At 44.7% G+C, this 22,631-nt stretch overlaps 1 protein-coding gene across 2 annotated transcripts in view; it reads right to left on the bottom strand.

Moving 5' to 3' along the window:
* Nucleotides 1-3,490: 3,490 nt before the first annotated feature.
* Nucleotides 3,491-22,631, bottom strand: part of RASGEF1A (RasGEF domain family member 1A) — a 41,327-nt gene continuing 22,186 nt past the window's right edge. For both annotated transcript variants that reach the window (XM_044420316.1, XM_044420317.1), the window contains exons 5-13: nt 20,674-20,895; nt 19,241-19,315; nt 16,889-16,981; nt 14,440-14,542; nt 13,119-13,198; nt 11,646-11,837; nt 10,652-10,775; nt 10,109-10,181; nt 3,491-8,027 (exon numbers count right to left, since the gene is read on the bottom strand). In XM_044420316.1, coding sequence (XP_044276251.1) covers nt 8,003-8,027; nt 10,109-10,181; nt 10,652-10,775; nt 11,646-11,837; nt 13,119-13,198; nt 14,440-14,542; nt 16,889-16,981; nt 19,241-19,315; nt 20,674-20,895 — 987 coding nt within the window. In that variant the 3' untranslated portion in view covers nt 3,491-8,002. The remainder of the gene's footprint in view (nt 8,028-10,108; nt 10,182-10,651; nt 10,776-11,645; nt 11,838-13,118; nt 13,199-14,439; nt 14,543-16,888; nt 16,982-19,240; nt 19,316-20,673; nt 20,896-22,631) is intronic.

Genomic DNA, 22,631 nt, shown 5'->3' on the forward strand with positions numbered 1-22,631 from the left:
CTAAAACCATCCCAAAGAAAAAGAAAAGCAAGAAAGCAAAATGGCTGTCTGAGGAAGCTTTACAAATAGCTGAGGAAAGAAGGGAAGTGAAAGGCAAGGAAGAAAGAGAAAGATACACCCAGTTGAATGCAGAATTCCAGAGAATAGCTAGAAGAGATAAGAATGCCTTCTTACATGAACAGTGCAAAGAAATAGAAGAAAACAATAGAATAGGGAGGACCGGAGATCTCTTCAAGAAAATTGGAGATATGAAGGGAATGTTTCATGCAAAGATGGGCATGATAAAGGACCAAAATGGCAGGGACCTAACAGAGGCAGAAGAGATTAAGAAGAGGTGGCAAGATTACACAGAACTATACAAGAAAGAGCTTAACGTCCCTGATAAGCATGATGGGGTGGTCATTGACCTCGAGCCAGACATCCTGGAATGTGAAGTCAAATGGGTCTTAGGAAGTCTGAGCAACAACAAAGCTAGTGGAGGTGACAGTATTCCAGCTGAGCTATTCAAAATCTTAAAAGACGATGCAGTAAAAGTGCTACACTCAATATGCCAGCAAATTTGGAAAACTCAACAGTGGCCACAGGATTGGAAAAGGTCAGTTTACATTCCCATCCCAAGGAAGGGCAATTCTAAGGAATGTTCAAACTACTGCACCATTGCACTCATTTCACATGCTAGCAAAGTGATGCTCAAAATCCTACAAGCTAGGCTGCAGCAGTATGTGGACCAAGAACTACCAGAAGTACAGGCAGGATTTTGAAGAGGGAGAGGAACTAGAGATCAAATTGCCAACCTACACTGGTTCATGGAGAAAGCGAAGGAGTTCTAGAAAAGCATCTACTTCTGCTTCATTGACTATGCTAAAGCCTTTGATTGTGTGGATCACAACAAATTGTGGCAAGTCCTTAAAGAGATGAGAGTACCAGGCCATCTTATTTGTCTCTTGAGAAACCTATATGTGGGTCAAGAAGCAACAGTTAGAACTGGACACGGAACCACTGATTGGTTCAAAATTGAGAAAGGAGTTCGGCAAGGCTGTATACTGTCACCCTGCCTATTTAACTTATATGCAGAGCACATCATGAGAAAGGCGGAGCTAGATGAATCACCAGTTGGAATTAAGATTGCTGGGAGAAATATCAACAACCTCAGATATGCAGATGATACCACTCTCATGGCAAAAAGTGAAGAGGAACTAAAGAGCCTCTTGATGCGGGTGAAGGAGGAGAGTGCAAAAGTTGGCTTGAAACTCAACATTAAGAAAACTAAGGTCATGGCATCCGGTCCTCTCACTTCCTGGCAAATAGATGGGGAAGAAATGGAGGTAGTGACAGATTTTATTTTCCTGGGCTCCAAGATCACCACAGATGGGGACTGCAGCCAAGAAATTAAAAGATGCTTGTTCCTGTGGAGGAAAGCTATGGCAAATCTAGACAGCATAGTAAAAAGCAGAGACATCACCCTGCCAACAAAAGTGCATATAGTGAAAGCTATGGTTTTCCCAGTAGCAAGGTATGGCTGTGAAAGCTGGACCATAAGGAAGGCTGAGTGCCAAAGGACTGAGGCCTTTGAATTGTGGTGCTGGAGGAGACTCCTGAGAGTCCCTTGGACCACCAGGCAATCAAACCAGTCAGTCCTAGAGGAGATCAAATCTGACTGCCCTTCAGAAGGCCAGATACTGAAGATGAAACTCAAATACTTTGGCCACCTAATTAGAAGGAGGAACTCCCGGAGAAGACCCTGATGCTGGGAACAATAGGTGGCAAAAGAAGAAGGGGATGGCAGAGGATGAGGTGGCTGGATGGGGTCACTGAAGCAGTTGGTGTGAACTTAAGTGGACTCTGGGGGATGATGGAGGACAGGAAGGCTTGGAGGAATGTTGTCCATGGGGTCGCAATGGGTCAGGCACGACTTTGTGCCTAACAAGAACAACAACAACATAATACATTCTGTCCTCATAAGGAAGAATCTGCAAGGCAAGCTTTTTATCTTGCTCTTCTCTTTCCTCTTCATTGTGGTGGGTTGCAGCCCTGTGTTTCGAACTCTGTGGGAAAAACTGGGCTAAGACTAGCTTGGAGCAAATGGGGGTTTGATTCTGCTGGAGCGGTCCTTTGCTCTCCTAATTTTGGATTAATTTTCAATCATCACTGAATGGTTGTCAGTGATCAGCAAAGATGGTATGGGAGGGGAAGTTGACTACTAACTGCTCTGTTCTTGCGAGCTGGCCAGGAATGGCTCCTTTCCCACTTGAGGGTTTGTTCTGTTGGTGTGCGGTGGAGCTACCTGCCAAGGCATGCTACCTGCACCGAATCGCTTCTTGGTCTTTAATGGAGCAGAGATTTGGAAATGTTTATGCTACAACACAGCAGAAAGGCCATGCTAAATATGGAACATCACATCCATCGGTGGAGCCATCCCGAGATGTCAGCGGCGGATGGGGTACAAAAGTTTTAAATAAAAAAAATCTGGTTGAAAAGTGATGCCATCAACATACTATTAAGAGCCGTAAAATACTACTGCTTTGCCATGAGCCCATCAGACAGGATGGAAACTGGAAGTTTTTCTTAGCGCACAGTCCAACTGGGATGCCCATGCTCATCCAATCCCTGCCTCCTTTTTCCTTCTTCTCTGCATTTTCCCTAGGTGCCTATTTTCAGTTTTCTGGCTGGGGCACTTCAGAGGGGAGAAGGCTGCTGAGGACAAAGGAGATGGCATCCCTCAGCTTCTGCAACGTCCTCATCTCGTTGCCCACCGCAACACCCCAGGGTTGAATGTCCGACCTCAGGAAGGCCTGCAGTGAGCTCTTTCAGCACCAGCTGTGAGGCAGGTTTAGAGCGTAGATTCCCTCAATGGTGCCATCAACACCGTCTGAGTTGGAGCTCTGCTTTCGACTTTGGCTATAGGAGTCAGTATCCTATAGCCTCCCAGATGATGTCCAGGGGCCATAGTATCACTGCCCTCGTCAGCAGGAGAGTTATGAAAAGGGGCTAATTGTGCCAGTTCTTTTGATTAAAGGAGACTATCTGCTTCAAAGGGTTTTACCTGAAATGATCCATCCAGTCTGTGCTGTCACTGTTTGGGAAGCCTCTGGGATTGGGGGTTACGGTTGGGCTGGATCTGGCAGGCAAAAGGAGCAGCAGTGGCTTTCTTTGTTTCCTTGCTCTCTCTCGTTTGCATTTTTGCTAAATGGGCTTGATGGCTCTTCATTGGGAGAGGGAAGGAGGCTAGAAGCAGCTTGTTCAGTTGCGACCCCATGGACTCTTCGCAACCCCATGGACAACATTCCTCCAGCTTAAGACACATCAAACCTTGGGTTCTCTTGTCTCCTCCCCTTTTCACCCATCAGAGTGCCCCCTTTCCCTTCTTTGAGGTCAAATTTCCAGCTTTGAAGATGCAGCTCTTTCTACACTGGCCAGAAACATTTCTACAAAAATTTCTCCACTCATCCCAGAAGCCAGAAAACCAAAAAGTTTCAAGACATCAACGTAACCTGGTTGAAGCAATTTCGATTTTATTAATGCAAGCACATCAAGTCAAACACAGAATATCCTGCTTTATGGTACAGCTTTATATGCAGCAATTCAGCTTGGAATAACAAAACACAGATGTTGAAAGAATGTATTAAACCAAAGGGGGAAAAATTAATAGAAAGCCATGAAGAAATGGCACTTTTTCAAGTATTTACTAAACCAATTGACCACTGGAGTGCACATTCATGTAAAAGCTTTTCTTCTTCTTAAATATGCATACACAAAAAGTGTTCCAGACTCGCATTTCAAATATATATATCTCTGAAATTTAAAGCATCCCTTTGTAAATTTAAAATATATTAACAAAGCTGATATACAATCCCTTTCATAGTATTTGACAATGTTGCTAGCTAGGACATCTTCAAAAGTGCAAAAAACCACTGTAATAATACAGTATAAATATTCTTTTAGCTCCAGGGCTGAAAATCAACACTTCAGCATGGGAAAAATAGCAGCAGATCACAAATAAAGAAAGCCACTGATTCTGTTTGTCTTTGTGGGGGTATCTTTCGGTTAATACACAGTATTTCTGCTTCCTCTTTTGACTTACATTAAGCATTTCCAATTTTGGTATCGCTCGTCTGTTTTGCCTTGTTCCCTGAACCATTTTAATGGTGGCAGCAAGATGCTTTGGCAAAGTGTATTGGTTTTTCAATCAAATGGATAGACAGCTTCCCAATTAAACATGCATTAATGAGAAAACAGTAATAGGATGAAAGAGAATCTCATGATGGCTTTCCGGTGTGGTCCAGTGGACAAAAAGCCTGGCAAATATTGAAGTATATTAACCGGCCATTATTGGGTCTTAGTTAATTGTCCAGGAGGAAAGCAATAGGTGCATTATAATATGTCACTGTCAATTGAACCAAGCTGATGCCCAGAGTTATTATTATTTGTCCCCTAATTCACAAAGCAAGCAGCCAGAAGCTGGAGAATACACTGGGCTTTTAAGCAAACGGAAACCTGATTTTCAAATCAGTGAATCAGCCATCATTTCAAGAACATTTAAAATAAGTTTAAATTGGCTAGCTTCATTGGTTTAGTGGTCTATAGGGATTGTTTCACCATCTTTATGTGACTTGGCCAAAACTTGTAAAGCTGTATTTATTTCACACCACACTTTTCAATTTGAGCAAGTCCAATGTGTCTTAATAGGGCGACTTTCCTGTATGAGCTGTTTCACACATGCAAGTTCATCACTTGAAAACCACAAGATCAAACATTGATTTATGTGGGAGACTGAGCATCTTCAGAGTTTTCAGTGGTGTCTGTTCACATGGGCAAGTATCACTGAGCAATGAAAAGCCCACCTCTATGGGGATATGCATAACCCTCTCGATGCAGGTTGTGGGCATCCAAAGGAAGGAGGGAGGGATGCGAAGGCTAAGATCAACTATGTACTCTTTTTGCCCTCAAAAATAATTTGCTGGCCAATTTCCCTCTTCCTCATGAGAAGAGATGCACTGCCTGGATTTGATGGTCTTCCATCTTTGGGCTCACATCAGACACAAAAAGAACCAAGCTGTGTCCCCATGAAGTTGGAGTCCCTGCCGTCATCTGGATCCACTTTTCCAAAATATTAGCAGTGACCATGTTCCTACAGATGGCCAGAGAATGTCTACTGACCAAAGGATTGTGTTCTAAGTGATGTAGCCTGCATGCATGAGCATTTCTTCATTTTTCAAAGGAGTCAACAGGAAAATTGTGTAGCCCTTAGAAACGAAGACTCAAAATCACAAGCCTCAGTCAGATTCATAATGGTCAGAAATCATTTTACAAAGCAGTGGCATAACTGAATGATAGAAGCACAGCACTGCAATTTGTATCGCACTGCAATTGTGCATTGCACAGCTGTAACTGGACCAGAATGTTGCGAACTGTCCAGATACACTTTTGAAAACTTTTCATCCTAGCAATTTTGTGACAGGGTTCAACACAGCAGCAGCAAGAGTTAGACATCACAGGGCGAGTTCATGATTTGATAAAACAATAATAACCAGAATGGCCAGATTGGGAGAATGTGCTCTTCTGTATCAACGGGCATGAGCTGATGGTGACTGGTGTCTCTTGAAGGTGTCTAAAGGGGAGGCTCTGGAGAGTGGCTTAACTCAGGGGCAGGCCACCTTCTTGGGCCATGGGCACATAGCAATGTGAGAAACCGTCCTGGGCATCACCACAAAATGGCTGTCATGGGAGATGCAGCAATGGCCAAGGAACTTACCCAACAGGCTGAATGCAAGGCAACAGTAGAGCTGTTCAAGTCACCGTTTGCAGTACCAGGAGCAACCCGTTTCACAGCAATCTGAGTTGCTGGCAAGACAGAGTGTTCATGAAAGAGAAGAGAGAAGTGCACAGCGCCCCGGCAGGTGCCAAGAAAGGGGACCCTGCTGGCCACATTGCCTCTCCCTGGTTTCATAGACTCAGAGAACAGCAGCGTTGGAAGGAGCCCAGAAGGCCATCAGGTCGAACCCCTGCTGTTGCAGGACACCAGTTCATACCATCCCATTCAGGTGGGTCAACCCTTAATTTGAACACATACTACATCAATGAAGATTTCCTTTTTTGAAAATATCCTCCCTCATTCTTCTGTTGTGGCAGTCACATCGACATACTCCTATTTTCTGCATTTATTTGCTAGATGCTAATTTATAAAAAGTGACACGCAGTAACTGTTTACCATTTTGCGAGACTGGAATGATTGCATGTTTGTCTCACTCCACCCCCCCTTGTAAAATCCCTGATAAATCAAATGCAAATGTAAACTGAAGAGTTCTCAGAACTAATAAAACCGTGTAGGGAAAGGAAAGAAGAACAATCAAACATTTATCCCATTTTACCTTGTAACAATAAAAAAAGTTCTGCTGCACCATCATTGTTATCAAGACAGGCATACTCTAGTTCGTGTGCCGTGTCTTCCAGTTTATTTACAAAGCTGTCGCTGGTTTTTAAAGACATCCATATTTTTATTTTGCTTGCTTCCAACCCAAAGCTGTAGAAGGTACGCTAAACAATTTCAGAACCTTGTAAGGCACGTAAGAAGGGAGCAGTCTTGCTGCTGAAGTGGTTAAGGCCAGACTAAAGGAAAGGACTCTTTGTGCCAAATTGGGGACGCCCGACTTGGGGCCGAAGGTTCATTTATGCATTTAGCAAACTGGAACAAAGCTTGGCCTGGACTTTGTCACTGCAGGGAAAGGTGTCTGAGTACTCCCTGCCAGAATTAACACATTGGCCGAGCTCCAGAGAGGAGTGAGTTGGCAGGAAGGTTTCCCATCTCTGTTGCCCCTGATCGCACGAGCTAACTGTGCCCTCCAAGAACCTTTCTGGATGGGGGCTTCTCCTCAAGCCATCTGAGATGGGGCACATGGGGACTGTTGGAAGAAGGGCAGAGAAGAGAACAGGAAACGTTCCTCCCATTTTTAGGGAGGATTTGTGGCATTATTTGGAGAAAACGAGTGTATTCGGGAGACAGGTTGGCCTCGTCTTCCCAAATGTGGTATGCATTTCCTCTCCAGTGCGAACATTCCAACCAGCAACCAAGAGCACCCCACAACATTTATAATGGTCTAGTCCAGGCGAAGCTTTTCTGCTTGCTTCTGCCTGACTGTATAAAGTGGCCGTAGGAGCATTACAAATTAACAAGGCAAGGAAGGCAGCATAAGAAAAGTGGAGAACCCCGAACCATGGGAATCATTCCAGAAGAGTAGCAAGTGAAGCACATTGCGGGGCGGAGAGATTACAAAGGGGCACCTTGAAGACTGATTTCCCAAGACCTGCCCTGTCATGGGCAAACATCTCCTCCATCAGGTGCAGCAAACGAACAATAAGCTGGACTTAAGAAGCTGGTTGGACCTCCTCTTCTGGAAGAATGAGTACGAGGGCTGTTCGGAACATCCATGGCCAAGAGGGCTCACAGCTTGGCAAGGGCTCTGTGCTTTAGCATCGTTAGCACAGTAGCCAGCCTGTGCCAATCTTGGAAAATGCTTTTGTGCCTCTTTGGGTCCGTAGAGGCCTTGGCAGTTCTCAATCGTATCAGCCCCACATAATTCAATTCATTTTCCGGAGGTGTGAAATGGATCAAGGCAGAGAAAATCACAGAATCTGTGTGCGTGCTGAGTCCATCTGAGCATTTGCATGTATTAGGCGGAAGTAATCAAACATTAAAATAAAGATCTGGATGTCATTAGAGTAAGACATCACCACGGATTCCATCCCCCACAGTCAATTTCATCTCTGAGACCAGGGCCCCGCCCTTTTTTAACTCGTTAAAAAACAAAATCCTTCACTTTTAAGTGCCTTAAGGTTGATGTGAAATATTTAGCACGTTTTTCTTCTTTTGTAATTCATAAAATGTATTGTATATACAAAACAGGCCTCAGCCAGTGAGGCCTTCCTTTCTCAAACCACGTTGCTCAGGATTTAAAAACAATGTTTTTAGTGTGTGCTTTAGAATCTGGAGACAAAGTCCAAAACCTCAGGCTCTGTTGAGCAGAGTTGTCCTAAAAGTGAAGATTAAAAACAAACAAAAAAATGTCAGCAAATCATCCTTAAGGCATGTTATCTGAAGTCAGAGAAGGCAGTGGTATTCAAAGCACCTGGTCCAGTGGTGAGGGTGTCCGAGGTGTGTCCAGAAAGTAATGAGAATGAAGTCCTGTGCTAGAGAAGGGCTCTGTGAAGGGAGAGGCTGGCCAAGGTCACTTGGGGTGGGGTGAGAACACTGACCAGCTGCATTCCAGCCCTGCCAGAGCCGAGACATTCTCTCTTGTGACACCCTGTTCAAGGGCCTCGTATTAAGAAAAATGCAAGCAAGTTCGGAACAGCGGAACGTGATAAAATTGGGGGAAAGCGCATCAGAAACTTGGGAAATGGGGAGGAGAGGTTATGGAGAAGCTGTGCTATCATCTGCACACGCGTACCGATGGCACAAGTTGAGATCGGCTCGACTTGGATCCTTCCTCACAACAATGCACACAGCCACAGTGCTTTGGCCGTCAGAGAGTTTTTGGCTGAGAAACACATCATGGTGCTTCCCCATCCACCCTACAACCCCGCCTTGGCTCCTTGCGACTTCTTCATCTCCCCAGAGATGAAGAATGGTTTGAAAGGACACCATTTTGGCGGTGTGGATAGAGCCACTATGCAGGCTGCGAACACCATCCCACTGGAAGACTTCCAGGGATGCTATGAAGAGTGGAACAATCGCTGGGAGCGTTGTGTACACTCACATAGTGCATACTTTGAAGGAGACAATAGTCAACTGTAAAATTTTTCAATAAAAGGATTTTTAAAATATCATTCTCATTACTTTCTGGACACAACTTGTGTATGTAGGGCTACTTGTATAGTCCTCTTCATTTAGGACTCCTCTAACAGGGGAGCTCCTGTTTTACTAAGCTTGTCGTGGGGTGCCTGGCAGCCGGATGGCTTTTCTTGGTTTCTTTCCTCCCTGTGCCTTTCCTTCGAGATTGATTTGCAAGCCCACAACTCAGGAGCTGCCCACAGAGCAGATTTTTGCTCTGATGAGGACCATGTTGCTTCCTGAGTGAAAAATTTGACCGCTCCTGGTCAAAGCCACCATGTGCATCAGACTTCAGATGCAGCACAGGCCGGTTTGCTGTGTAAGCCAGAGCAGCACTGCTAGGAATGGCTTGCACAGGCAGCAACACCAAGTGAAACTAAGATTTTAGAAGGAGGTGGGAGGGCATCACTTTTGCTTGAAAGAGGAGCAAGCCCTTCTGCAAATAGAAAACCAGCACGATAGGCTCTAACGTAGGGGAGTCGTTGCTGTTATCGTTATTATCACATTGCATTTCTATCCCTACTTTTTCCTCTCGTGAGGAACCCAAGGCAGCTTAAATAGCTCTATTTCATCCTCTTAGCAACCCTGTGAGGCAGGCTGGGCTGCTAGTCTGTAACTGGCGCAAAGTCACCCCATGAGATTCATGGTTGAGCAAGGATCTCTCGATTCCCCAGTACAACACTCTCCCTGCTTTCAACCTGAAGTGCTCCCTTTTACCACCTCTCTTTTCAGCAGGTGTTCAATCCCAAGTGATTTTGAACGAGGGATAAGAGAATAAAGTGGCTGATTTCTGGACCGTACTACTCGAAATTGTGCTCTTCGAATGCTCATGTAAAATAGTTCTAATTATATGGTAAACAAGCACACCTTTCTGACTGGTTAGCAGACTGCATGCAAAAAGCACCTGGGTGCATTCAAAAAATCCCTCCCCTTATGGTCTGCAATACAACTGCGGGGAACAACTCTGCTACCACAGTCCGCTCCCTTCCCAAAACTACTTCTGGGGATGAATGGCCCACTCCACTGGAGGACCTTGGGAGAGACGATGCCATGGGGTGGACCAGGTGTTCACGCCCCAGCAGCGCTTTTCTCAAACACAAGCCGGGAAGTCATACATGGCTTGGATTTTAATCCAACCAGAAAATAACGACACAGCTTTTAACACTCGCCTGTCCATTGAGGCAGGCCTCTCCAGGCTGAGCATGGCGAACTTTTCTACTTCACATAGGTGCCAAAGGGTTTACGGCTAAGTTTCGGCTCACCACCAGTGGCCTTTATTACCTGAGTGTCTTCCAGCTGTCTTTCTCCATATGATTTTCTGGGCCTTCACTTTCGAAAGATGCAATAAACAAAGCTGAGAAATAAAAGGCAGGTTGAGGGAGGTCATCAGAAACCATAAGAGGTGTTTAATAAATGTTATATAAGACTCCTGCCAAAAATGTCACCTTCCGAACATGTAAGAGCTGGAATAGATTGTTGGCTTTGATCCTGATGGTATGCCATCAAGTAGAGCTAATTCTAACTGTTCTTTGCCTCTCGTCCTCCTCAAGAGTGGCATTATTCTCACAAGACTTCCAAATATTTATATTTAAAAGTGAAGTCCCAGTGCCAGGAAGAACATAGAATGCTTCCATTTGGTTTGTGCTTAAATGGGGTCAGAAGGAGAACATCTGGCCATGTGGGTTGCAGAGTACGTTGAATGTCTCCTCTGCATTCTGCCCACTGCCAGCAACTTTCACCGAGGTCACAAAGAACAGTGGGAGGGGCACAAAGGCAGGGATGTGGAAGTGACCTCATTCCACACGAGCAAGCCATGACTCTTACCTTCTTCACTATAAATAGGTGCAGTGAGTAGATAGCTCTGAATTTTCCTGTCTTTTTCAAAAGGACATTCCACTTGCTTCCATGTGATGAAGTCATGGATTTGCCTTGAAATTTCCCAGAACTTCTGCATGAGATAAGCAAAAATGAAGTACTACTTTGTGCTACTTTATTTCACCACTTTCCAACATTTGGCCAGGTCTACAGTCCTTGGGTTGCTGCATCCAGCAGGAAAACCCCATTCAGTGGCCTCTGGGAGGCCATGAGGCCACCAATGGCCTTGGGGCCCAGCCAGAACTGCATGGAGGTTGAGAGCAGGAACCCACACATTCATCTGGGGCTTCCCTCGGCTGTCGCAGACGCACTGGTCTTCAAAATCGCGCTCATCCCAAGCAGCCACGCGTCTGCTCTCTTGCCACATGGCAGCACCGATTCAAATAAATGGCAGCTGGCTAGATGACAAGGAGACCCTCCCCAGTGCATCTCCTAGTTTTCTCGCAGACTTGCTTAAGGGATGCTTGCAGCAAAAAGTTACGTTCATGGCACAGTACCCAGCTCCACTCAAGCGCCAAAGCCATTCCCTCCCTGGAGAGGGACATGCAACCCTTCTGCTCACGCACATTTTGCCCTCCCAAACAATTGGCGAGGGTCCTTCGCTTTTTATCAAAGCAAATTCATGTGTGTTGCCAACCTCTTAAAATACCGGAAATTTGCTTTGCATAAAATGCAATGTAAAGATTGGGAAGGCTGCATTGTTTTCCTATAGAGCATACAGTTCTGATCTGTGTAAAAAGGGACCCTGAGGTAGATCCCTTTCCTTCCCTTCCCCACATCCCATTCCCATCATGTCCATCATGCAATCACTATTTCCAGCTCCTGCAAAAATCAATTCATTGCAACATTTCAACAACATAAAATGAAAAACAGGGAAAATGTAGCTACATAGATCCAAATATGTCAATTCCCATCTTCTTGTGTGTGCAAACCACTTACTTACCTTGAAGTTTATCTGTCCATTGGGCAAATGGTTGGTGTGTATTTTGTGCAGGAAGTATATATCCTTAATGAAAAGATTGAAAACTGGGATGACGATTTTCTCCCGGCTGCTGTGCGCCGTCTGTGACCTCTGCGCTGCTCCTTGGAGGGCGGTCCGATAATTGCAAAAGTTGCTGGATGGGTCCATGTGATGCTGTTGGGTTTTCCCCCACCAGAAGAAAAGCCAATTGTGGTTAGAATTCTCACAAGTACAAATGCACACATCATTTGTTTATATCATCTTAGGAGGATCCCCCCCACCCCGCTCCCAAATAAGCCTTCTTCGAGGTTTCTACACATTCCTTTCATTCAAACTTTTGGGAAATACGAACGACTTTCCTCTAAAAGCCCTTCCAAAACACAGCGTGTGCTGTGGGGAGTTTCCAGACAAGGGTGTCATGGCCCTGACTCATTCACAACGTGTGTGTGTGTGTGTGTGTGTGTGAATGATCCCACCTTTCCCTCTAAGTCCTCCCACACTCTCCAATTTCACCTTAGATTAAATGATAACTGTTCCTTGTGAAGAGTAAATGGTGGCGTGGTGGAGATTCGGGTGGTGATTATAATGTAACAATCGCATTTAAGAGTTGCTTAGAAGGGGATGTCTTCTTGCTAAATGATGATCATCTCTTTCCACCAGATGGCAGACTTTAATTAGAGATGAAAAATAGCAACTGTCATTTAAATCAGAAAGGGGAATGGTTTAGGGAAGGGCTGCCACCAAAGGGACCGCAGATCCTTGTTCCCTTTTGGGATTTGCCAGATCCTTGTCCTGAGTTTTCAGCTTCCATTTTTAAGGAAGATCCTTGACTAAAGGCAGAAGTGACTTGGACTGTTCACATGTGGTTGAACTTCAACTCCCTGTCAAGCCTCAACCAGCAGTGCCAATAGATGGGGATGATGGGAGAGGAGCCCAAACCACAACTGGAGGGCTGCTGCTCATCCATCTCTGAGACCTAAGTGGAAAACATGCAAAAACCACGCTGCTCAATTGCTCAGTAAGAGGCAGAATGTGCACCTTTCTCACACTGATTTAGCCAATGAGTGCAAAGCTGCTGGGATGGACTAAACGCACTGGAGAAATTTTTCCCATTTAATTTTTCGCACTTTTTCAAACCAAAATTTAAGGTACCATCTTATGTATGTTGTTTATTCTTCTCAACATGCAGAGGGCTGCACCGTACACTGAATTAAACTTATACAATAATGCACAGAGCCTGGAGAGCCTGGGTTAATGGTATTTAGATTTGGTTGTTTGGCATCGACTCTCTTTCCCAGTTTACCCTTAATTCTTAGACTTAAGAAGTATGTGAATAAGGGCAGAGAACAAGGACTACACAGATACATTAAGATTACACATGTTTATTGGATCTTTAATGAAATGAATATATAACTGTGAATGTTCAGCAGGACATGGACAATGTGTAAAAATTACCTCTAGAACATCAAATTTGGCCGTCTTGACTTTGGACCACGTTTTCTTCAGCCGGGCCACAGGACTCAAGTTCATGCCAGCTGAAAAAGGAGAGTAAAACCAATGGAAAAGGTTAAGCAACTCATATGAATTATCCTTGTGCATCTATCGGGGCTTATCTAGTGCAGCTTGGTACTTTTGAAGATACTTGTGTCCATAGGATCATAGAAAAGTTTCATAGAAAAGTTTCATAGATAATCATAGAGTTGAAAGGGGTCAAGAAGGCCATCAGGTCCAACCCCTGCTCAAGGCAGGACACCAAGTTGAACCACCTCTCTCAGGGGGCTGTCCAGCTGCCTCTGGAATGCCTCCAGTGTGGGAGAGCCCACCACCTCCCTAGGGCATTGGATCCATTGCTGTACTGCTCCAACAGTTAGGAAATTCTTCTGGATGTCCAGTTGGAACCTGCCTTCCTATAACTTGAGCCCATTATGTTGTGTCTTGCACTCTGGGATAAGTGAGGAGAGATCCTGGCCTTCCTCACTGTGACAGCCTTTCATGTATTTGGAATGAGTATGGAATGGGTTTCCACAGGAGGTGGTTGAATCGGTGAGGTTGTTCAAGGATAGGCTGGACACACACATAGTAGGCGTGTCATGAGTGCAGCTGGCTGGAGCCAGGGGTCATTCTGGATGGCACGAAAGGCCCCTTCTGACTCATTCTGTTTCTAGATTTTTATGTATTTGAAAGAGCTAGTGCAGATATTAAAAAGGGCTCTCTCGGCCATTCCTGAGAGCTCAGAACTGGCCTTGAGACTATGAGCACCCTCCTTAGCTGGTTTCAGGTCCTGGATAAGAATCTAGTTGAACTGGAGATCTTTACTAGTTTAACCCTCCCCTGGTTGTGTCCCTTAAAAATGGTTGAAGAAACCTGTGGGACATTTGCTCTGAGGAGCAGGGAGTGTGAATTCGCCATCCACCTCTGATCAGATCTTCGTCGTGACATCTGTGCCAGCCTTTGAAGTTTTAAAGCTGGGAGCAGCTTGAATTTCAACCAGCCAGATGAATGCCACAAAATGTCATTTTATCTTGTCTAGGAGTGATTCACACATGAAGGGGTTTTCAGGGTAGGTTTATATCTCTACTGCTTATATCTCAGTGTACTGTTGAAAATGCACAATCTGCACAAATGCATATTCTTGTGTCTGTGAGCATCTCTCTCTCTCTCTCTCTCTCTCTCTCTCTCTCTCTCTCTCTCTCTCTCACACACACACACACACACACACACACACACACACACACACACACAGAGTCTTCCATTGCCTTTGTGGAAGAATACTCACAGATAATGGCCATCATTGAATTAAAATTCCCGATGTTGAAGCACTCTCTTGCCACGTCAATGAAAAATTCCACTACTCTTGTTCTCTGCTTCTTCTTCACAACCTGAAATTTGAGCAATGATGCCATAAATGGGAGATCACACAAAGGGGGGACCCCACCATCCACAAGAGGAAAACATGCGTTTGGAAAAGCTATTGATACAACTGTGCCACTCCAAGCCTCCGAAAAGTTGTGTTAAGATCCCTTTTATTACAGTGAGCCATTTTTGGGGAGATGATGAAAAACTCATGTGTGGTTGGATGATGAAATTCTTCCTATGGAAGATTAGGATCAGGGTTTTAGGAGGTTTTAAAACAGGAGAAAACAAAATAATATTAATAATTTCCTGGAGAGGGTAGATGAAGTGGTGTAGTTTATTACCAAAAATATTTCAAAAACTCTGTCCTCAAAGGGAGAAAATGCTAAATACGTTATCTAGGGGAGACGTGGTTCTCCACAGAGACAAGAGCTGACAGTAACACTGAGGAATAACACTGAGGAATCTGACTTCTTAAATATACTATCTTGCCCTTAGATAATGCATTAAAGTTGCATCAAATATGTAAATAGGTACGTTTACACACACGGATTCTGAGAGTGGTCCAAAGGCTGCTCAGTGAGTTTCAGGCCTGATCAGGGCGTCTGAATCACGCTCTCCCAGAGCCAAGTCCAACACTCTGCTACATCACACCAGCCCTCCAACATTTAGTGTTAAAAGCAACATTCATAGCACAAGCAGAATTGCTGCAAAGTCCCAGTTATTTTTAGTAGAAGCTCAGGTGTGCATTTAACCCTCTCCCACTGAAAATAATGGGTTTCCAATACCCGACTTTGTCTAAAACTGTGTCCTACTTTGTTTTTGAAAGTTTGCTGCCCACTCAGTGGGCATTACCTTCTGGGCTTTGAGGAGCACCTACTTTCCATAATTTGTTGCTGAGCTGCAGTTTTGCTTATGCTGTTTGCAATTAGCTTCTGAGGCTGACTGTGTTTGATATGCTTGTCAGTTAGCATTCACGGGCCTTGCTGAGAATATATCAATGCTTGCCCCATCCTTCCCTCTCTCAAGTTTTGTTTCTAGGGACTAACCTACATTTTCTACAGAATCATGCATCAGGGAGGCTATGTTCAAATGCTTCTCCCTTGGGTGCTACACGGAATTTCAAATACGTTCCATGATGGATACAGCATCAAAAAAATCTCTTTCTAAAGTCTGTGTTGAGACTGATCAGGAAGGACTGTACCATATAATCCTGCCATAATCCCACACACATTTAAACAGAAAGAAGGTCTTCATTTCCCAGCATCCCCAGGAAAGCATTGATGTCTGCGGCATTCTGAGAGTTCCAGGCCTTTTCTCTGTCTAAACAAGCATTGCACTGAGCAGTAAGAGACTTTCTTAATACACTCCAAATTGTTTCACTGCAGGAACATCTTTATCACTAGGAAACTGACTCTCTATTTCTGGAAGCTGTTCTATTGGGATACTTTCTCATTCTCCTATTAAATGTTTGACATGCGTTATGAAACACAGGTGTGGTCATTGCCCACCTCTTTTTGTACAAAGAAGTCACTTTTATTGTGTTACATCTAAATATCAAGGTTTTCATTAATTCTGAGGGAATTGTTCAGATTATAATAAAAGGGTCAGCCATGCTAAGTGCATTCCACTATGCAGAATTGCCTCGTTCTTTCTGTCATGCAGAGTTTGGGAAAAGGCACGAACTGTTCAGCTACACCATAAAAAACAGAATATTAAGTCAGCACCTTTGGAAAGCAGCTTTAGCAAAGCCGGCATCTGGGTAGCCATGGAAACCACAGCACCTTCAGACTTTCACACTGGATGAGAGCTGAACTATTCGTTAGAAGGCCTGCTGTGTTTGTACAATGTTCCTGCTCCCTCATGTGGGCTCAGTTCATACATTACCAGAACAGCGTGATTCTGTACCCCAAGAGACCCCCATATTGTCTCAGCAGCATCCGACACATCCATATTGTGCGTGTTGTGTGTTTGCAGGGGGAGGGAAGCTGCATGGGGCAATGCTGGACCTTGCAAGCGTTTCAGTGGTGGCTAAGTCTTGCAAGATGTTGTTTCATTGTGCAGTGTCGGAGTGGCACGCACTGCATGGGAAATGAATGAACCAGGCCCTTAAAATGCAGCATGAGTAGCGTCAGAACTGCATGAGAATGAATACATAAATATAAATAGAAGCGGACTCCTAATGCTAACACAATGCTCTGCAAAGGCTAGTGTTTGACCCAAGGAGTTGCATTCATGTGCAAGTATTCCTTAACCGGGCCCTGGAGAAGCTTCCTTGGAAGAGGGAGTCCAACACTCAGAGTCTTTGCCAACTGGAGCCAGTTGTATCAAAGTCAAGTGGTCCCAGCCACCTTTCTTTTGTCAGGACTGACCTTACAAATCTCCGTGGCCACCAGCATGCTGAGGCAATTAAACCAGTTGTCATAGGCCTCCAGATTATAGGTCTTCGTAACATCACCTCGGCACTGGAAAAGAAAAGGTCACATTTTGTATGTGGATGAGACAGCAGTGGAGAGAAAAAAGAAGAAGGAAGGAAGACCACAAGAGTTTCCAGTGAAATGCATGCACCCCTACCAAAATAATTTCAGTGAGCAGTTTCCAAATTGAGATACATGTAGCTGCTTGTAACTGGAACTTGCCTCTGGTATGAGTCAGGGGCGTGAAGGGATGCAACTCCCACCACCTAAAATTCCATCCCGTGCATTCATTTGCTCACTCTGTCACCCCCTCCTCCTACTATATTTTCTTCCCTGAGTACTGAGAAATGCAGGAGTATCCCCATTTCTGATAGTCTGAACAATTTACATGCATCACTAACAACAACAGCACTTTTTCTATAATTCTGAACCCTTTCTGGTGGCATCTGTGAAAGGAAAGGATGCCCACAGAGAGCGGCTGGGACACACAAGGAAATAATACAATCTCCAGTTTCTCCTCTTCTTCTAGTGGGTGCAAAGCCCTAAAATTCGTTCTGTCTGATTTAGGAGATCAGACAGTAGCCTCTTCAGTAGCTCTCTTTACCTTTGCTCTCACCCTACAGAACAATTGGGAGACCTAGAATTGCTTTTAACCTTGAAGAAAGGTTAAACATCCAACACTGTATAAAGCTTGTTGCCTGGAATGTTAAAGCTCAACATAATAACTGCTTGTGTGAATTATGATATTTAATCTTTTCTAGTTGTTGTGTCTAGACAGATTGCAGTCTTGCACCATGTCCCATAAGGGTTTCCTTGACCTCTGAATTCCATAATTGCTGAGTTGCAGAGAGGAACGGAAACGTCAGATGCCCTTTAGAAGTTCTCCCCGCCGCATGGGAGCTGCTCATGGCTAAGCAGCTCCCATCCCCACCCTCAGCTAGGGAGAACTCCGATAAGACACGAAAGAGACAACACAGAGGGAGAAGGAAAGCCGCTATTAAACTTTGCTGCAAAATTCAATTTTTGATTATCCCCAATGTTCAGAGCTCATAAAACATGAACGGAGAGAGAACGGCTCCCTGGGATGTCATTAGCAGTCCTGGACTATGGGTAAAAATATCCCAGAAACTTCAACTGGTAAAGACCCAAGGGAGACTTAGCAGGGCCTCTCCTCTTAGCCTCTCCTATCAACATACAGCTCTTGGTGCTCAGAAAAACTCCTAACTTAAGAGACTAAACCCACCAGGGTCTTCTTTCCCTATGCTTTGCATTCCACTTTCAGAAGAGCAAATAACTCGACTTGTGTCCTTCCCTCTTTTGTCCTGTGCTCCCACAAGTAGGAACTGTGTGACATCCCATTTGACATGGCAGGTCTAGGAACCGGCTCAGGATTTTAACACTTGAGACTAAATGCTGCACAGTGGCTGGGAAACGGAGGCCAAGTCTTTGGCCCAAGTTTCCCTGCACCCACCAACTTGTTACATGGTCTTTGTACATGGTTCACCCCATTTGCAATAAAGAGGAAATGATACCGGCTCAAAGCTGGTGGGAGAACAACTGTGCTGAATCACTAGAGGTGCTTTGAAGAGGTCAAAGCGCAAAGTCAGAGCTAACTGCTGTTAGCATTAACTCTTGGGCACAGCCTCAGCAGTGTCCAAGAGCAAAGGGTACAGGCAGGCAGATTACTATCCTTAAACCAATCTATCTTGCTTCCCCAGCTGAAAAGACAAGTCAAAATTATACTATTGCCCTCTTATTTTTCTACTATCTCACAGTGGAGGAGGGTTAAAAGCTGGAAAGATTTTTTGGGATCAAAGAGAGGAGTGTTGAATCTAGCTTTCTGTTTTCAATGGAGGCCAAGCAAGTGCCTTCAGAAACTTCCAAGCAGAGCATGGAAATGTTAACGTCTCCCTATTACTTTGTCCCAAGTGCCTGACATTCAGCAGCATCTTGCCTTGAAACTTTTAGCTCCCATGGTTAAGAGTCAATGATAGAGCAGTTCTCCATAATCTTTTTTTTAAAGAGCTCTCTAAGCTGGTGGCCCATCACTTCCTCCGGCACAAAAATGGCACCACCTCTGGAAGTGGCCACCCAAAGTGGACTTCAGTACAGCAAGCTCAGGCTGCTGCTGGTTCCAATAGAAGAGCCATAACTGAAGGTCTTCTTAGTCAAACTGGAAAGTTAGTTAAAAAATGTAAAAGTGCCGTGACTTTCAACTCCCACGTCCTCTTTCTCAGCCTCAAATACAATTATTCTTGTGATCGCCCTTTCTCCTTCCCAAGGCCATTCCGTCCATGCTGCACACACCTTGTGGTTATCCAGGGAGTCCATGTGGCTGACGATCTGCATGAGGTCCTCGGGATAAATGTTGCTCACTCTCTCCTGAACGGAGCAAGACAGAAAAGATGGTCAAAGACTACAAGCACGCATCCTGCATGGCCACTGTGGTTCACTGCTTTTCATCATCGTCTGCTTGAGAGATGATCAAGCAGTTTCTACTTTATCATGGTTTCCATCCTCCCCACTCAGTCCCCCCACTGTTGGCATGTAATCCATCAGCCCTTGCGCCTGAGGTTCAATCCCATGGTGCATTACACCCTTCTCCACTGGTCTCTCGCCCACCCTTCCTTCCTCAGCTCCTGCTGCGTGCCAGGAAGGAGAAACAGATGAGCCCCAAAAGGCACCGAGGCAGGATGGCCATGCCCAACTTGGGCCCCTCGAAATGTCTTGGACTCCACCTTGCATCAGCTCCAGGCAGTGTGGCCAGAACACCTTCTAGGCCCCAGGTCAACATCCACAGCCGCTGTGCGGGGGGAAATGGGCATGGAACACAAGTTGACTGGGCCTGCAGAGATACAGGCCCAAAAAATTTCTGCCTTCATTATGTTCTCCTAGGCACCACATGTATTTGTGTGTGCCCTGCTCTGAAATGCAGGGTTCAAAAGAATTACAAAAACAGTCATGTGCTTGGTTTCTTTTCTTTTGATCTTGATAGGTTACTCCTTTCAAGGAGGCTCGCAACATATATTAAAACAAAAACATTGCAAATGATAGTGTCATAAGCTAAGCCAGAAAAGCCTTTTGTGGCACCATGAAGATTAATACATCTTTACTGCATAAGCTTTTATGGACCATAATCTGCTTCAGCAGATGCGTGAAAGGTTATGTCATCATTAATAAATATATTAGTCTTTCAGATGCCACAAGACTGTTTGTGCAAGAGACCTCCACAGCCACCCTTCTGGAAACCGTCAGCTAAAACACACCAACACGTTTAATATGATAACAGCAGCAGAGGAAAACACATATCGAAGTTGGCAGCAGAAATAGTACTTTGCTTTAAAACCTGCATGAAGGGTGTGGCTGGACTGAACAGCTGAAGTACCCAATAGCAGGATTGCAAAGACAGAGAACTTCTGGTGTCATCCCTGACTTCTCTCCCCCTCCCCTCCTCTTGAGATATTCCAGGGCAGGGACATGAATTTGAAGTGTAGTCAACCTTTAGCAGAGACTGAGGGAACCAGAAGTTGATCAGTTGTGCGTAGTTTGGGTCCCTCCAGTTCTCACGGGTGTCTAATTTCTACAACAGCCACACTGCCTTCTTCCTTTACCCCCCTCCACCCTTGGAGTCAAGCATTTAGCTGTTCTGTGAAAGTAATCCTGGGGCAACGTTTGCTTGGACCTGCCACTTCTTCAGGTAGATGGAAAATGAAGGAGTGGACAACTACCGCCTCACTCACCAGTTCAATATGTGTTAGTTGTTGCGCAAGGACCAATGGGTCACAGCAAACACTCAAGATGTCCTTCTGCGATGATGGAGGCTTTGTTTTAAGGATTGTGCCTTTGTCAGTCACAGGTTGGCGGAACTTTTCCCGGATCTCTTGGTACTGGTTGCGTGCGGCGAGAGTCACCAGCAAATTCTGAGTCATTTGGCTGATGATCTTCTTGACAGTTCCATTTTCCTAATCCATAAAGCAGAATAATTTTTGTTGAGGATGCTGCTAATTTGATGATTTGATGGCTTGGATTCTGCAATTCAGCGTCAAATATGTGTTGCCTGAGCTCTGAACTCTCGTGTATTTTCCCTGAGCACTGGAAAGGCTTTTGCAGGTAAATTATTTTATCATTCAAGTCTGCGTAGAATTAAGACACCGACTCAAACGATTCTCATTAGCCTACTGACTTTCACAGCTGAGGACTGTTCCAAACTCAAAGTCAAAGCTGACTGACAGCTAGAACTACTAGCTCTAAGAAACCTTTATGTTCAGCTTTAATTATCTGAATGATGGCTTCCCAAACAGAAGAAGCAGTGTATCTTCCTTGCACCACTTACTGATTAAATAAAACAAGTATTATTAAACATAAGGAATTCAGCTTGGCATAGGCGATCTTTTGACTATAGAATGAGCCAATAAACAACAACAAGATCAATAACAGCATGGGAACTGAAAAAAGGGAAGGGGATACGGATGCATGTGTAGAAAATGAAGAAGAAAATAATAGGACACCTGTTTACTTCCAGTTAGGCTGGGCCTCTGAGATTTTCATGTAGGAGTGATGTGTCAAGCCATATCCCAGTGACTTTAAATCAGAACAATGTATAAACATTCCAGGATTCAAGCTGAATATTCAAGAATAACCAATTGCAATTTGGAAAATCCCAAGTTCTGAAAATTGTATGCCTGTTGTCGTGACTTTGCTTGTTGGAGGGGACGTCAGAGAACGCCGCTTTCCCTGCTAAGACGGCTACGTGCAGTCCAGCTAAATCCCCCCGCTCAGGTTTCACAGCTGCGCATAAGGAGGCGGGCCATTGCCCCAAGTGGATGGGCATGTTAAACCTTCCTCACTGATGCTGACTCAGCTTCTTGCTCAGTTCAGCATGCGGTCACAGACCTTGGTCAACCAGTCATCCCACCTGCGTGGACTTGAACGTCTCTCAGCCTTACTCTAGGATTCTTCATTTGACTGCCAGTGCAGTACACTTGGCGCCACTGCGAGTTGTCGAGATCTCTGGCATTGCTGGTGTCTTAGTTTATTCAGGCAATAGCTAAAAGCATCTCTTCATACGTCACCCTACAGTCTTCCAGCCAAACGACACAGGCAGTGCCTGCAAGTTTCTTGAATTCTGTTACTTGAAAGCTAACTTTAAAAAATATCAAGGACAGATTGGAAGAGTATAAACATCTCTTATGCCATTGCCTGATATTCTATTAGCACATGCACAGGTAAGCACAAAAGAGTGACAAATAAAAGCATTTGTTAAATGGTTTGGCCGTTCCATTTCTCGGGAACAGCACCTGCTCATCTGTCACACTGGCTGAAAGGGTTATTGTGTGGCTGGAACTAGAACTGCAGCAGAAGTTGGCAATATAGAGACTGCAGGACCATGTATGGATTTTAGGCTTCAGGAAGGAGTAACGCGTTTAATGCTTCCCCACGCAGAAAAATATCCCTCTCCACAAGTTAAAAATTAGGTCATCAGAGAGGAAGGCTCCAATCCAACTCTGTACCTCTCATGCTCTCAGAATGATCGTTTCCGTTCTGCTATCTTTGCTACATGTGCAAATCCAGACCTGGTGCCCAATTCCATACAACAATGACTTAATTCATGATTTCATCCACAGATACTTTGCAATTCTGCCCCAGGGGATGCTGCATGTTTGAGATATTCAGCCACAACAGTGGGTGTGGAATTTTC

The sequence above is a fragment of the Varanus komodoensis genome, unplaced genomic scaffold, assembly GCF_004798865.1.
Source record: "Varanus komodoensis strain SLA01 unplaced genomic scaffold, ASM479886v1 scaffold11, whole genome shotgun sequence".
In the NCBI taxonomy this organism is placed as follows: domain Eukaryota; kingdom Metazoa; phylum Chordata; class Lepidosauria; order Squamata; family Varanidae; genus Varanus; species Varanus komodoensis.